This window comes from Uranotaenia lowii, chromosome 3 (genome assembly GCF_029784155.1).
Source record: "Uranotaenia lowii strain MFRU-FL chromosome 3, ASM2978415v1, whole genome shotgun sequence".
Classification (NCBI taxonomy): domain Eukaryota; kingdom Metazoa; phylum Arthropoda; class Insecta; order Diptera; family Culicidae; genus Uranotaenia; species Uranotaenia lowii.
In genome coordinates, this window is record NC_073693.1 from 362,106,163 (window position 1) to 362,124,299 (window position 18,137).

The following is an 18,137-nucleotide window of genomic DNA, read 5'->3' on the forward strand; positions in this document are numbered from 1 at the left end:
TCAATATATTCCATGGCTACTTCGACAATTTTGGAAGTTTACAATCGTTTGGGGAAATGTCGATACCAGATGGCAGTGCAATCACTTAAGTGAAATTTTGCGAAAAATTGGAAAAAAAATTATATGGAGAGTCATGTCTGTATTAGTCTGTGCTTTGACGGTTTCCAACTTCAACCGAACTTTGAAGTTCAAGAACTATTCGACACAGGTAAATACCCTTCAACCTCATAACCTCTGATCTGTTTTTGCAGCACTTTGAAATCAGCCTCGGTATTCAAAAGCGTAGAATGTAATTGAATTCATTAATTGGGGCTGACACTATTATCGTAACAATTGTTCCGTTTCTGTCGTTCAGTGCTATATTTCAATACTCAGAAAAACATCAAATAATTGATTTCTCATCAGATTGCAAAAAACCAGCAAAAAACGAAAAAAAAACACACATTCACACATGTCACGTGTCCGAAGGTAAAAATTTCCTGTGTTGTAACAGCAAAAGGCTCGCACGTTTAATCCCCTGCGACTGTTTTGGCCGACCTGGAGAATGACACGTTCCTCAAGTTCGATGTAAACGATGGCAAAAATGTTTCCCCTGATTGACATGTTTCATTTCGCAATTTTTCCACCATTCGCGTTAAATGTTGCGTGCGTGCGAAGATCGGGAAATTTCGTCGAAAACCCCTTGTTTCCCCTATACGCTTTGTTTTAACAACGAAAAAGGGTCAAATTGAAAATGCAGTGAACAAAAGATGGCTGGTGAAGAAACGAGATTGTTACATTTTTCCTGATAACAACAGCCATTTTACGATTTTTGGTAATTAATTTATGAAAACGCCATAAATTTAAATTACTTTGCCGTAAAATTTAAATTATCAAACATTGAATCATCATTTATTTTTTTCAAAAATCTATGCCTCAAAACTGTTGATGTTTTAGTCGATTCATGATTCATTCATAAACATCGTACCAATTTTCTGCCGTTGCATTGGAAGTTATACATTTTTATAAACCACCCATCGGAGGCGACTGGCCCAGCTTTCCAGAAAAATTATGCAAATGAGCTTCTAGAAGATACCCTTCTTTTATGTTGGCCAATTTATTTGGGCGTTCTTCCATCTATGACTAACAAAGCTGGATAGGAGCGTACGAAAATGGTCATTCTATCGGTTCACTTCGTTAAGAAATAGCTGGAATGCAACAGGCATTCGTAATTTTCCCAATATTATGGTGAATGTATCATTTATTAGGTTTTGGGCGTTCAACAGATGTAGTTTATTTAAAAAGCATGCATTTGAGTAGAAACATATAAACTTGGGAGAAGTCACTTCAACGTGAAAAAAGATTTCCAGGGCTATATCTATATCTACACCCAAAATAATCTCCACGTAGCGGCTACGTGAAAAACTACATAATTTTTATCCAAATGATTTTCACGTAAATGCTACGAAATGAATATGTAAACGTGGCAGGTAGTGCTCCGAATACTTGCTACAGAAAAGGAATAATATGTCAAATTAATTTCTTTTTGTTTATTGCAGAAAGTCGCGGCTTAACCGTTTACACTAAATAAAAAAAATCTGTAAACGGTTTAGCTGCGACTTTCTGCAATAAACAAGCAGAAATTAATTTGACATATTATTTCTTTTCTGTCGCATATATTTCGAGCACTACCTACCACACTGTAGTGAACAAGATTGAGATTCAGATTCAGAGGATGGTCCTGGCCTAAATTTAAATTCCAATCCTGATTTTGGTCAAGATTTTTATTTTGTCCGTCCCCTGAAGAAGATCGTGAAAGTGACCTTGATCTTGATCGTAATCTGAATCCATATCCAGATCTAAATCCATATGCAGCTTTCCATTCTGATCCTGATTCTAATCTTCATCATTATTCAGAGCCTTAAACTGATCCTAAATCTTATTCCAACCCAGAATTTGAACCCAACTCCTGAACCTAACTTTGATCCTCATTCAGATCCTGGGAAATTAAAAAAAAATTGACCCAAAATCGATTCAGGCTTGTGTCCATCCATAGCGATTTAGCAATTAAATGTCAATGAATGGCAGTGTGTATCGAGCTCGCTTTTATACGTAAAACAGTTCGAAGGCCAGATTATTCAAGGGAATTAGATATCATATTATTCTTGTTCCAACTTTGTCAAAATGAATAAAAACTAGGCCCAAGTAATTTACAAAAATAAATGCAAATGTTTTGCAAACTATTCGATATATCCGCATGATTTTTTTCAACTTTTCATAAAGACTAAATCCGGGACTCCACAGTATCGTCTCTTTAAAATATAATAACAAGCCGCGGTAAAATACTTTTGATGTAAATATTATCTATAACCCATAACGTTCAATAACTTATTCAACATGTAGAGTTTTTCCTGTAAAATAAGACACATATCAACTTTTGAGTTTGATGATTTCGGTTGCAAAAAAAAAATCAGAATTGACACTGAGAAAATGCGAAAAAAAAGAAAAATAAATGTTTTGAATGCAATGCGGGATTCCCGGAAAGAGATGATAAGTTTATTCAAATAATAACTTAAAAAAAAACAGCTTCCCAACTCCATTCGTGGAAAGGGCAAAAACAAGCTGCCATTCGAATGTTTGCTGCGAGAAAATGACAATGTAAATTTTCTTACTGTCGTCAACCAGATGCCGACATCCGGTGGCTGGCTGGGTTTGTCCCGGAACCAAAGGGAAATGAGCTTGGATCCGGTAAACACCAAGCGAGCTGACAATTTCCCACCAGCAAAGAAGTCTCAGTTAGCTCAACCCAAAGATGGAATGAAAACAATTAAAACCTCCTGAAGGTGCAGAGGTTTTCTCCCAACAAAAACGCATCTTCTGTTGTTGGTGGTTATAATTATCTTAACACAGAGAGTGGAAAAGCACAAGATGTGGGGCATCGAAGCCTGAACGAACTTAGAGAAAGCAAAAAAAAAATCTGTTATCTTGTTTGTGGGAACAGAACCACGACAACCGGGTTGGAATTCAATAGCAAGCAGCAGCAAGAAATCATCACCAACATCCTACGAATAAACCGGAACGCCGGAATTGAACAAAAACAATTGCTAAAGTGATAAAATAATCGAGTGACACGGGCAGAACAAATAGAATGAAAAATGGATCTTTCCATTATTTTTGTTCCGGTGAACTCTGAAATTCGTGGTTGTAATTTGCTGATAATTTGGCAAACTGTTTGATAAATGTGTGCGAATAACAGGTGTTAAAATTTATGTTCTTGAAAAGGATTAAAATATCCCAATATATTGAACACATTTTTTTCTTGGTTTCGTCTTTTGAGAAAGAACTGCTTGAAAGCTTTTCTTCCGAATCTCACATAAAATAAACAAATCTATTGCTCCCGAATGTAGGCAACTGCATTAGAACGTCGAAAAAAACCATCTCAACTCCAATAGAAAAACTTCTCTATCACTGATATCAGGAGAAAACTGACTAGAAGTGACTTCGAACTAAGAGAACGAGAATGGGATGGCGTTCGTTCCATGAAAAATGTACCCGCTGACAGAATCATCCCGAGGATAAGTCCCGGAAGTATATAAACACAACACATTATTCCTTCAAAATTCAGCTCCCGGAAAAATGTTCGCCATTCGTCGAGAGATGATTGTGAAGAAAATGTTCTCGGGGTCTGGTGGTAATGGTTGTATGACTAACGGAATGTGGATGATTCAATTTCGAAAGTTTATCTTTTTCCGTAGCTTTTTCCTCCAGAGATGTGCGGAAAGAAAAGGATAAAGTTTGAACTGCTTCCATCCATCCAGGGGAGAAACTTAACAGTCGACTGGGTTAAGAAACGGAAAAAAATAACTATTTCAGTGGGAAAAACTTGTAAACAAAAATTTATATAAATCTGACAATTAATATTATCATATTTTGAACGATTAGCCACCTTTAAAACGATTTTTATTTAATAAATCCTTAATTTAAATTTCGTAATTCAGTTTGATCATCAACATTTCAAAAATAAATATTGATTTTATTTTACTCCGAGTTTTTAATCTGATTCAAGTATCTTCGTTTGGAACATACTTCCAGGCGTTTTTATTTACCATGTGCAAGCAAAAGGATTGACTGATATGAGTTTAACTAAGAAAATTTCTCCCTTCTTGTGTGTGTGTTTTTTTTCCCTGCGACTGGGCGAGTTCATCTAGAATAAAATAACCGTCGAACCATTTATTAGCCTGATAATTTTCAGAACTGGAAATGAAGTCCATTTGTCCTAAGAGCTGGAACCTGACTCGAATTAATGTCAAAAGTATTTCAAATAAGAAAAACGGCTTCAGCAACAAATTGGAAATTCCATTCCTAGCTCAGCGAAAATTGAATTTTCACCGCAATTTGGCGCTACTCACCAGCATATGCATGGCACCGAATTAGCTACAGCAGCTCATGTAAAAGTTTTGCCTCATCCATTTGTTGTAATCTTACGTGACTCAAATGTGTAGGGGAGAACTGTACAAGACGCACCAGCGAGGTAAAATGGCTTATGCCATTTTTTCTCAAAAATACAATAACCTTTGCCTCCGAATGGTGTTTTTCTTCATTTTTATTGTAGGAAATGAGCTTTTTCATTATTTTTTAGATGAAAAGTTCACAAAAACGAATTTAATTCTTAGAAACAGAAGGATTAATAGACTCTGCCTAAAACTTGTTACTTTTTATGGTTGACATATAAGGTTTTATGGTAAACCAGTCTGCGCTATCTGATCCAACTGCAGCTTTTCGTTATAACACTCGTATTCACTTTCGAATGACTATTAGTATTTTATCATATTTCACTAACTTCCCACAAATTTTTACTAAAATTAATTATATCAAAATTGGGGCAGAATGCCTGCAAAACCACGTGTTTTAGGCTCAAATTTTGAATGCTGTTAACTTTTGAGAAAAACCGAATGTCGAAACAAAATGCCTTTCTTTTTATTTGCTGACTCCCAAATTACGATAAGAATGCATAGTTATAACAAATTTCGTCCTTGTTCGAGTTAAAAAGGTGCACCAATATTTGACTCGAAAAAATTATCTGCCGCCATGTTTGCCGCGATATCAGTCAAGAAATTGAATTTCGTTGCCTACCTGAAGGCGTTTTACCTATAAGGATATAAAAAAGTGAATTTTGAACAGCAAAATTTTCGTTAAATTAAGCAATAATAAATGATTTTTTGCCAAAGTATGGTTAATTTGCAAAAATAAGATGAATAAGTAATAAAAAAAATTGATGTTTGAATTACTATACTCACCACCCATCCGGTATGGTGCGTTCTGTCCACAAGTTTTGGCGTTCTACCCCGTGACTTGTTTTCTGGCTGTTTAAGATTTTCACAAAAATGTTACCAAAATCGTGTTTTTAACATATTATTTCTTTTTGATAAGATGTAAATGTGATCACTAAATCGTCGTGATTTTTCAATTTGGTTCATAGATGATGGGTATCGCTGTAAATAGCGATTATGCTTAACTGGTGCGTCTTGTACAGTTCTCCCCTACTTTTTCGCTCGCAAAACTTTAAATAGATCCTCATTTATTCATTTGTCGTATGCGAGGTGCACAGAGGAAAACATTTAAAATTGTTTCATACAAATTTGGAATTGTCAGATGATTACTCAATTTTAGTTTACAATATTTTACACCATTCAAATGATTTACCTTTAATATTGTCAAACGCCTGAAGTCATACGCTTTTCAATTTTAAGTTAATTCTTACAAACAGCCTTTGAAAATTTTGATAATTTTTTTCAATTGTGTAACGCGGGAATTTTCACTCTCCCGATGGAGCAACACTTGTGGGTGCTATACAACATCACAATCAGCCCCCTGCAGGCAAAGTCGTTACTTTCGACTTTCTGTGAACATTATCAAATACGTTCCTACTTGATGAACTCGACACACCGCTCAATCATTCGAAAACAATTTGTTATTTTATTTTTAAAATGTTAAACTTAGGCTGGTGTTTAACACTGGTCATATGCTTGTCTGTTGAAATAGATTTGTTTTTGTCAAAACAAATGACTGTGCGTGGAATGAATGATGTCACACTTTCCTTCCATTCTAAGTTATTCGATTCGGATCAGTTGGAATGTGTACTGTGCTGACTGCAAAACGAACGACCCCATCGGAATGGAAATTGTTAAGCAAGAAGAATCTTTCTTAATTATCTGTAGATGGTCTTTTGATCTCTCGCAGATGCTAGAATGGAAGTTTACACGGAAAAAGTACCATATTGTTAGCTATCCGGACGTGTAATTCAAATTTATTGCCAGACGATAGCTGCTATAAGCTTACTCTCTTACCGAATCTACTTTTAATTCAAGAAGGATTCAAGTTTTTGAATATTAAAAAACCAAAGCATTAAAACGATATCCTTTATTTTATTTTATTTTTATTTTATTTTTTAGTGATGGTCCCACAGGCCCAATTTGGTCCATCCTCCACCCCATACGCATCTTTTGAAGAAGAAGGGACAGTTTGTCCTTAGGATAATATATGTATTGGTTACTTAGCTGTACGACTTGTTCGTCTTACTCCCGCGTATGTCCATTACCGTACAAATTTCTATCTGATGTTCCGCCAGATCTTCATCACTATTGTATGATCCTTTTTAGGATTAGTCCTTGTTTCAAATCGTAGTTTTATGTAATCAAGTTTGAACACTCTCCGATTTTGCGGTTGCAAAGATCATCCTGTTGGTTTTATTGAGATTCAGACACAATTTTCTCTGTTTTAGGAAATCTGCAATATTTTTCAAATCAGCATTTGCTTTTTGAATAACAAGCTCATTTCCACTCCAGTAGGAGACTGAATCATCCGCAAATATCTTAAGACGACCGTACTGTAAGCATTGTTTCATGTCATTGATGTACAGTATAAATAACAATGGACCCAAGACACTTCCTTGTGGGACACCTAACTTATTTTCTCTGTATCGCGAGTAAGATGAACCAAATTTTGTTCTTTGCATTCTGTTATCCAAATAACTTTTAAACCGGTTAAGAACCGTATCATTGATACCAACTCTCACTAGTACATCTATCAGCAATAACCGACCAATCGTTTCAAATGCTCTCTTAAAATCCAGAATCATAGCAATTATGTAGCTACCATTTTCAATATTGATCTTCCAGTTTCGAAGTATTAAATACACAGCAGATTCTGTTCTGAATCCAGACTGCTCTGCAATAAGTATTTCTTGCGACTCAATAAAGTTTAAAACCTGTTTTTTTACTGCTAATTCTAGAATTTTTTCTTGGATTTCCAACATATTTATAGGGCGGAATAACGTTTCCTCTCGTGAATTTTTGTGTTTTTCAATTGGAACTACAGTTGAACACGTATCAGGTACTATTACTGTTTGAAGATTTGTGTTTATAGCATCTCCTATCGGACTCGCTAGTACTGTTAAATAATCTTTAAAAATTCTTTGGGAAACATTTTCAATACCCGCCGTTGGTTTCATACTGTTCACTTCTTCAAAGAACTCTTGGCTATTTAATGGTTCAAAAGTACGAAAATCTCCGCCGTTATAAGTTATCTGATTCAAGCAGCCATTAGAGTTTGCTGGAATACTGTCATGAATTTACATGACACTATCGATAAAGAAGTCATTAAACTTGTCTTCAATTTCACATTCATCTGAGAACGCCAAACGAGATTGAGTCAGATTTATCTACACTTTGATTCATTAATCGTTTTATCGACTTCCATAATAACTTTCTATTAGTTTTGTTTCTCTCTAGCTCTTCTTGAATAGGTTGGTTTTTCGTTTCTTTGATTTTTCGCGAGTATTCATTTTTTACAACTTTATAATTACGCCAACTTCTTTCGCATTTAGTTCTTAAAAACTGTTTATAAAGCTTATCTCTTCGTTTTTTTTATCTCATTAAGACTACTAGACAGTGTTCGGCATCGCTAACTGAAAAATTAGCGCCGCTAATTAAATCGCTAACTCATAGGAAGTTAGCGATCGCTAATTAAATACGCTAAATGTGTTGAAAAAGTTATCGCTTTAAGCTTAAAACGCTAATCGCTAACTGCTGACCATCATTAAGGCCGGAACAAATATCAAATTCTTCGTTAGTCACGCTCTTCCCCCCTTCGATTTTTACGACTGTCCAAGGGGAAAAAAATAAAATTTCAAGTATATAATTAGATAAATTGGTCGAATTTTCATATATTATATGAGCAAAACCAAAACTATCAAAGATAGAAATTTTAACAAATCTCTGAATTCTACAAATAAAAACAAACGAATTTTCGAACCATTACAAGAGCAAAAGAACAGAATGTGGAAGATGGGAGCTATAGGTATATCTTTTTTATTAATTTAAATTTTCTTTAAAAATTTACTCGATTTATCGGTTTTGTGTAGATAGTATGCAATTTTGATGCAAACAATATTTTGTACAATGCATTCCATTTTGTTGTTTTTGGCATTATTTTATACTATCTTCATTAAATATCTTCAACTTGTTTTCTCCTTTTTCAAACTTGCAGGAGCATTGTCAAACGTCAAACATTTCTACAATTTCTATTTGAACTTAAAACGAAGGCTTCAATGGTGATTTCATCTTATTTTTATATGAAGTGATCTGCAAATCTCTAAAAAACTGCATTGTGAAAAGTAAATATCTCAGCCACTTGAAAGCAAATGCTGATGAAAAGATGTTTAAAATAGTTTTGTATTGTTTAAAGGTATTATCTTCTTCTGTAAATGTTGCTAAAAAGAGAAAAATAACACTAAATTCATCTTTTCTCTAACTCGAGTACGCGATCCTCCAATGAATCCAACTAAGCAATCAAAGTTATGTAAAATGTCACCTTAACTTGATTAATAAAAGCAAGTTTATCCTATCAATAATAATTCGAGAGCTTGATACAAATATATGGGAGTTAGCGGTCTTCAATTAGCGGAACCAAAAAATAGCGGAACTTTTTAAATCGCTAAACCAATCAAAACATAGTGGCAAAATTAAATCGCTAACGAAAACTTAGCGGACTAACTAGCGAATAGCGGATTAGCGTTATTGTGCCGAACACTGCTACTAGAGTACTAATATGTACCCGAACCAGTACCATTTTGTACCGGTGTTTGACGAACACTTTTCTGCTTTACTAATACATTAACGCTATTCTTTAATAATAGATCGAATGCCTCTACACTCGATTATCCTGCACACCAACAAAGATGGTTATTAACATTCGCCGCTCGAATACTCCGAGTGTACGCAGGTCCTCCTTGAGCAATATCCATGTCTCGTGCCCGTAGAGGACAACCGATCTAATTACGTTATCGACCGCCAGGTTTCAAAATGCACGATATCCGAGAATTTGCGGAATCGCTGGTAAAGAACTGCATCGAGTGAAGACGGCGAAGAGATGTGCCCTTAGAAATCACCAAAAGCTCAATTCCTCCCAAACTATGTATGTATATCGATTCATTTTCGGCAAGGTAGACAATCTACTGCGATAACAAAAGTACCGCTATCGCAGTAGATTGTCACCGGGTCTGTATCTCCCAACAGCTCTTTCCGCATTCCCTTCCACCAGATCGCTTCCTGCGTAGTAGTGGAAACCGCCATGTATTCCGCTTCGGGCGTTAACAACGTCACCGTGGTTTGTTTTCTACAGCTCCATGTGTTCCATGGATTGAAGGAAAACGAATTTGGTGATATAACGTCTTGAATCATGAATCAGGATCATTTGCCCAGTCTACATGGCTGTAACCTAGGAACTTTCGAACAGCTTTTTTCGAATATGTCAGTTTCATTTCTTTCGTGTGCTTCAGGTATCTCAGGTTACGTTTTGCAGCCGTCCAAGTGCTTTTCCTGGATTACTTACTACTAAAGTGACTAAATAAAAGCATGGGCGATGTCGGGTCGAGTACCTTGTATCAAAAACTGAAGAAGTCCTACTAGTTCCCGGAAAGGTACGTTGCTCATGGCGTTCCGCTCTTTTTCGCTTTTGTAGGCACATCTCTTCCGTAAGCTTCTGGTTGAAATCGGCAGGGGAAGACGCAGTATTACAAACAACAACACCAAATCGGTTAAGAAGATCATTTATGTAATGCTCTTGATCTAGCATCACCTCGTCCTTGGTTCTGGTGACTCGGAATCCTAGGACCTTGATCGCCAGGCCCAAATCTTTCATCTGGAATTAGCTTTCCACAGTCCTCTTCAATACATCTATTCGTTGCTGGTTGTTCGAAAATATTAACAAGTCCTCCACATACACGTCTACAATCAAAATCGGTTATTAACTTTTTTGAAGTAGACGCAAGTGTCGTATCTAGATCGGTTCAGACCAGCTTTTCGCAGTTGCTCATCCAGCTTCTGGTTCCATACACGACTTGCCTGCTTCAAGCCGTATAACGCCTTCTTCAGTCGACAGGATTGATTCGGATGAGTCTGATCTACAAAACCTTCGGGTTGCCCCATGTAGATCTCTTTCTCGTCGATGGGAACGCTGCAGGAACGCTGTTACTGCATCCATTTGATGCAGCAGTAGCCATCATGTAACGAATTAACGGTAGCGTAACGGACAACTTGGGGAATATGTTTCCGTGTAATCGACCCGTCGTGGTAGGTCTTTCGTCTCTATGGGGCCACACAAATCCGTATGAATCAATTTCAATACGCAGTTTGCTCCCCACCTTCTGATTTGAATGATTTGCGACAGTGTTTTCCTTTGACATACGGAAAACACTTAATTTGGGTGCTACTGTTGTAATTGATTCATGTTGCCATTTCGGTTAAACGCTGCATGTTACCAACGGACAAATGACCTAACCGGCTCACAAAGGGGTAAATGCACCTAAAAAGCGATCAAAATTATTTGCGGACTAACGGTGAACGTAGACATTTGATGTCTTCACAACTTTCCATATTTTTTAATGATCTATCAAATTCTTGAAAGAAAAAAATGATTTTCCCAACTGGGAGGGAAATAAAAAAAAATTTAAATAATTAGTTTAGAGCCTTGATGTCTTGACAAAAGTTGTAGATTTTATTAATATGAGAAACTTTGTTTAACCCTCCAAAGCCGTTCGGGTCAATATGACCCGAAGCGCACATTTCAAACATCTTTATCATCATTCCAATATACTGATGAACTGGTAATTTTGACAGACCAAGTATGTTCTATGAAAATAATGATCAAATCAACGTCAAAAAATTAAAATTTGAGTTTTGAAAATCGGTTTATTGGGAAATGAAATACAGCTATGCAAAGCCAAAATTGGATGTCGTATTTTTTAAGTAAGATTTTTTTCTACCGTAAGATTAGTCATAGCGGTCAGCACTTTCATTGGATCCCAACATATCTATACATTGTCGGATAGATGGATTCTTGACGATTTCAAACATTAATAAAACAGTTAAATACAGAAAAGCTGTCAAAAGTTATGAGTGTTTTAAAAATAAAATTGATTTTTCGGACTTTTTACTTTCTGGACCAGTTTCTGATAATCTGGTAATACTTATCAACTTTTTTTTGAAATGTTGAGTAGTTAGAATAAATTACCTAGACAATGAATATAATATCATCAAAATCGGTTAACATTTGCATCCAGGAGAACGAAATCAAACCACAGTTCAAATTTCCCCGAAACGGATTTTTAGCGAACGGCTTTGGAAGGTTAAGACACTATCAAGATCGCATGAAAACCATGAAAGTTACGAGCCTTTTTAAAAAAATACGAGTAATTTTGAGTTTTTATTTTTATTAATTATGTAATTAACAACAAAAATTCATGGAACTTCGCTTCGAGTGAGATTTCAAGGTAATTGAAGTATTCAATTGTGATATTTTTTTTTTTTTGAAAAAATCTTCTTTTCTAGGTTAAACAAGGGGTTTAAATTTACACCGAAGAAGTTGTAAGTAAAAATGAATGTGTGCCAAAAACAGTGTTTTTTTAAATTTTCATACTTTTTCAGCATCAAGTACTGAATATCGTGCAACTGTTAAATTCGAGACAAGGTCAACTCAATAGTGCTCTGGATCAAATTATGATTATGACCGTGTATAGGTCAGACAAAAGCCATGTAATTACTGAAAATAAAGAAAATTGGATAACTTAAAGAATAATCTTATTTAATTTCTAAACCAAAATGTTTGACCGTTCATCCGTTCATAATTCTAATGGCAGCGGGTCAAAAAATGGCTAGAAAATGGACACGGGTTTTATCTAAAAAAGGACAGCAGAAAACGTATTATCGTATGATAAAAGTTTTCGCCAAGGTCTTCAATCGGTCCAAAATATGTCTGTTTCTTGATTCGGTTTGGATCACTTCTACCAGTCTTTAATATATTTTTCCACCAAAATATTTTGCAGTCTTGTATAGATGCGGCTAAAAATCTAGGATGCAATTTTGTGAAGGAATGTCACATTGCAAAGTTGTCAGCTGATAAATATGTGTAAACAATTTTTTCAAGAACGTACAAAACTAGGTGAGAAAACGATTTATGTAAATTTTGGACAATTGAAATTAGTTGCAAGAGAATCTAGTTATTCAAGAAAATTTCAATATTTAATACCTTTTTTAGTATATGATTTTCAAACTTAATATATTTAAGAAAGTTGTTCAAATTGTTGGGACACACAATTTTGTGGAGCATGTGATATACATATTTCAACTAAGAAAGGAGATATACTACAAAGTATCCAAAATAATGCCATTCTTCAGTGAGTTATAACCTCAAGAGTTCGGCCGAGTTTGTTTAATTTTTTGAGTGAGTTTTGTTGGTCAGGTTATTGGCTTTCCATTGATATATAAACTTAACTTCAGTTTTGGATAGATGTTTTGTTTATTTTTTATATATCAATGGAAAGGCAATAACTTTACCAATAAAACCCATTTAAAAAATTATACGAACTCGGCTGAACACTTAAGGTTATGAGTTACTGAAAAAAGGCATTATTTTGGATATATTGTAGTATATCTCCTTTCTTAGTTGAAATATGTATTTGACATGTTCCACAAAATTGTGTGTCTCAACAATTTGAACAACTTTCTCAAATATACCAAGTTTGTAAATCAAAATTGCATGCATTATTTTTAAAATGCTCGTAGCTTTTATGATTTTCATGTGATCTTGATAGTGTCTCCTTTTCTGGACTCAATACTTTGCATGACTCTTTATTGAATACTACTTGGTACCTGTTTGAACAGATCTTGCTCACGGACATAAGGTTGTTCGCCAAATCTGGAACATACAAAACATTGCTTCACATTTCTTACCATCGCAATCGGCGTCTAATCTGACTGCTCCTTTTGCCACACCAGGAAACTCTTCCAGTCTGGTACACGCTCCACTGTATTGTACGCAACGAAAAATGCTGCATGTTCACTTTATTTTCGTCTCGCCCCGGTTTCGTGGATTCTTCCCTCCCACCCTGCTGCTTACATTCGGATGCGTAATGGCCAAATTTATTGCAACGGTAACATTTTATCGACGATTTCTAACCGCGCTTCTCCTGCGCTTTGGGGTTCGAATAAAATGCTTCTTAACTTGAGCCAGACTGTGATTCGCACACCTTTACATCTTGAAGATTCTTGGCTTTAATAATGTCCGCTGTCAGCTTGATGCCAGATGATTCCACTCCAAGAATCATAGGTTCGTAGCGTTTTGGTAGTTCCTTCATCAGCAAACTTTTGAGCATATTCCTGCGTCGATATGCATATCATCTCTTCTTCACGCTCCACGCCAATTAATCGGATTGCCGTTAACTTTCGAAAAAGTCCGATTTTTCTGGTTGAACCATAGTCCTCGTACGTGCTTCGAAGATTGTCCCATGCTTACTTCGCCGTCTTCGCATCTCTGACCAATCCGTAGATACTTGGGTTGACGCTTAGACATATCGTGGCCAATGCTTGCTCGGAAACCTCGTCGCTGGATCTTCATCGTTTCTCGCTTTCACTGCGCACCAGATCCGTTCCTTAATAAGGATTATCTTGGTCGCGAAAGCCCAAGAACTGTAGTGCTCCAAACCTCGTAGAATTTCCCGTATGGAAAGGGCCACAGAACTGTTTCCGGTCTTTATGTTTCTCAAATTTTCCATTTTCTTGAGAAAATTTTACAATTTTGTTATTCTGCTAAGAGCAAGTTCACTCGTGTTGGAGGAAAGTGGTAGAAATTTTGACACTTGAAGCACATTTTGAAAATTTTACCATGCAAAAATGTATTCAAGATCTTTGGGCGTTGTATTTATTTACATCACTGTTTCTATTCAAGCCGTATGTGATAGAAATATTTCTATTTTTGCATCACAGCATGCGAGAATAAAACACGTGGTGTAAAAACTCTTGAAGACCACAGATCTTGAATTGTTTTCGCATGGTCAAGTTTTCGAAATGTGCTAAAAGTGTCGAAATTTCTCCCAACACCAGTGAACTTGTTCTAAGCAACCAACCGTTACTATGTAGCTGGCTGGGTCCACAACCTGAGTCCGTCGAGTTCGTTCCACATGCCCGATTACTGTTGGAATCCCAACAGCCATCGAGAGAGGCTTTGTCGAGCACGCCATTTTCCCTTCAGCGCTGTTTCGAGCGATTGCGCGTAGTCTGCTGCGACCTCAGGTTGCTTCAATCGTGCGATATTTAACTAGCAGTAAGCGTCGGTTTCATATGTTCTTCACTACGGAGAGTTTTGAGCGCATCTTCACCATCACCAGACAGTGGTCTGACCCGATGTTGGCTCCTCAACAGGATCTGACGTCGATAATGTCCGAGAAGTGCCGGCTGTCTATCAAAACGTGGTCGATATGTGATTGCGTTTGGTACAGTGATCTCCAGGAGGCGGTTATGGAAAAAGATACTACGTAAGGTCATTCGATTGGAGGCGGCATAATCGAAAAGTCAGAGGCCGTTTTAATTGGTCAGCTGGTTTCTTGATCGTAATTAAACAGGAAATTCAAGCAAAGCTCCTTAGCTTGAGTCTACTTATAAAATTTTGATGTAATATTTGAAGTTTCGATTTTGATACTAAACAAATTTCCATAATTTCGTATTTATCCAGGAATTATTTTAGTTATCTTTTAATTCAATTTATATAGTATCCATTTTGAAATATTCCTCGAAAATTCTGTTCGAAGCATCGGCAGTTGGCAATAAGTATCCGAAATAGATTGGTTCCGAGCATCCAGCTTCCGCTGGTCATTTTCAATACAATATTCTAATCGCACAGGTCGATCTCTCATTTACATTCAGCATTCAGGAGACATATCCCATTTCCTGGAATGCCACTCACCGATGACCACTGACTGAGTGCTCTCCCATTTCAGCACCAACATCTAACTCGCATAACAACATCAACAACGACGAAGGTGGCAATTCAAACGAGCCGGTACCCGTGGTGGCATCATCTGTTTTCGGAGTAACCGAACCCCTTCTGGCGGCATCTCCGGCTTCCGGCGGCTCCCTCGTCTGTCCCCGCGTTTTCGATGGATGGTCCTGCTGGGCGGCCACTCCGGCCGGATCGGTGGCCGAAAACTACTGTCCCGATTTTATCGTAGGCTTTGACCCCAGCAGGTTGGCTTATCGAACGTAAGCATCTGTTTGCCGGTTTTAATTGATAATTCCAAACGCTAACTTAAGGTTTGGCGCGTTATTTGATTATATGTATGTAATTTTGTACCCTACAGATGTCTTCCCAATGGTTCCTGGTTCGTTCATCCGGAATCCGAACGGCACTGGTCCAACTACACTACCTGCGTCGATTGGGACGATTTAGAGGTATGTTTATGGGTGTTGGAATGGAATTAGCTCTCATTCGGTAATCGCGGTTTGCGCAATTAATTGTAATTAGAAAGTTCGGCAGTTTGTGGAAAACCTTATTAAATCACCAAAAATAGCTTGGAAATGAGTTTAATCTGTTTAGGAGGATAATTATTCGTAAATTCACATTAGCCAATATCTTCGAGTTCGTTTCGAAATAGAGAGGAATATACAATAATGAATATATTAGAAATTAAAAAAATAATAAAATTAACAAACAATAACAAAGTAACAAAAGCTACAAAATCCAGGAATAAAAATATCAAAAATAACAGATAAGTTTTAGTTTGTCATTTCAATCGCTTTTGTCATTTTTGTCATTTTTGTCATTTTTGTCATTTTTGTCATTTTTGTCATTTTTGTCATTTTTGTCATTTTTGTCATTTTTGTCATTTTTGTCATTTTTGTCATTTTTGTCATTTTTGTCATTTTTGTCATTTTTGTCATTTTTGTCATTTTTGTCATTTTTGTCATTTTTGTCATTTTTGTCATTTTTGTCATTTTTGTCATTTTTGTCATTTTTGTCAGCTTTGAGCAAACGAACGTATGCAAGAACGCATTCTAAACTTTGAACCCTAAATTTAAACTCAAATTCTGATTTTGCAATAACCGATCTTCCTGAAATTTCAAATTTGTTCCTTTTTCCTGTGAGTACACGAGTACACCTATTCAAAATATACATCTTTAGACATTTTGACTGATTGTGCTTGATACTAAGTACACATCCCGCACTTCCTTATTTCCTCTCAAATTTCCAGGCAACTGCAGCAAACATCAATAAGTGGGAAGGTACCTACTTTCTGTGTCCCGGCAGCATTTTGTTACAATCTATATACGTCTAACGAAAACAGAACCGACATCATGCTTCCGATATTGTTGAAAGGAATGTTTTATGAGCTTGTTCATACATGTTTCCATCCGCAATCGATGCAGCCAATAGAAAGTCTTACAGCGAAGCTTTTGCAATGGCGAATGATCCAATTGTTGATAGTTCACTTACGGTAGAACTTTTGTGTAGTCGATGCTAGTGAGTTAGTTCAACTTCCGGTGAACTCACTCTATTAAAGAAAGGAAAATCGGAACCAAACAAACCTTCTTGATTGTTGTGTCCCCCCGGTGAAAGATCAACAAACAGGGAAGGAGCAAAGCCCCATTAAATATAATCAATAGGTAAATTTGTATCCGGAAATAAATCTTGAGCTTTTAACAATTAGTTTACAAAAATTTTGTTTTGCTAAAATTTCGATTCTTCAGTAAGCATATCGATGGTCATACTTTGTTTTGGAATTTTCATTCTTTTGATTCATTGTCATGTACACGTGCACTGCATTCCACTGCAATGCATCATAAAAGCTATAGAAAAAGCACTCCGTACGTGCCATGAGTTGCGTATTGCTTATTTTTCTTCAAGCAGACAAACACTATCAATCATAACACAGAGCTAAAAAGTCCTCGGTCCTGGTTGGAAGGTTTCACAGAACAAGATTAAATTCAACTAGGACATAAACCAAAAGAACTATTAACATTTTATAAGAAAGTATAATAGTTTTAAAAATAATGAAAATTATAACCATTTGTATTGTCTTTGAGTTGATTCATGTGCAAAAATGTAAGATTCAGCAGGGATTTGGAAACAAAGTTGCCGTAATCTGAGGGTTTTCCTTGTTCCGAAGGCCGTCTTCTCGAGGTCGTTTACTCCGCTTGATGTTTGCTTCACAAAATTCGATTTAAGAATGACCCGATTAGCACAAGTGCCGTTCTATTTAAAGGTAAAAGTTACCGCGCCACAATGAACGCAATGAACATTTTTTCCAATCAAAGTAGCCAGATTTTCTCAGATTCCGCATGTTGTTCACTTGTCCGTCAATTATTAGTGCGTGTTGAGAAACTCTATGTGATTAAATTACGTTCATTTCTTCAAACATAAATTATTTGATTTTATATTTTCCATTATCTCATATCTATCCTACAAAAGTTTAAACTAAAAAATATTACACAAAGATTTTGTCAACACCCAGGGATTACTCAGCAAAATTCGAAAAAAAATTTCATCAAAGCTCATCAGTAGATTTTAAATCGTATTTTAGACTATTGAAAAGCTTTCATGATAAATTTTACAAAAATTGCTCAGAAAGATCAAAACGTCCTAAACGACGCATTATTGAAAAAAATCACTGCACATTTTGTTTTTTTTTAATTGGCATAGAAAGTAAATAAATACTGGCAAAATCCGGGCAACTGGGTCCCGGATTTTGTATTAAATATCCGGACCAACCCTGGCAATCGAAATCAAAGGATTAAAGTTCCATTGACTATTATGGGCTATATCAGTTC

General features: G+C 36.2%; 1 protein-coding gene across 1 annotated transcript in view; it reads left to right on the forward strand.

Moving 5' to 3' along the window:
• Positions 1-18,137, forward strand: part of LOC129751117 (calcitonin gene-related peptide type 1 receptor) — a 157,631-nt gene that overhangs the window by 41,819 nt on the left and 97,675 nt on the right. Inside the window, exons 3-4 of the mRNA XM_055746425.1 lie at positions 15,311-15,572; positions 15,671-15,761. Of these exons, the coding sequence (XP_055602400.1) occupies positions 15,311-15,572; positions 15,671-15,761 (353 nt within the window). The remainder of the gene's footprint in view (positions 1-15,310; positions 15,573-15,670; positions 15,762-18,137) is intronic.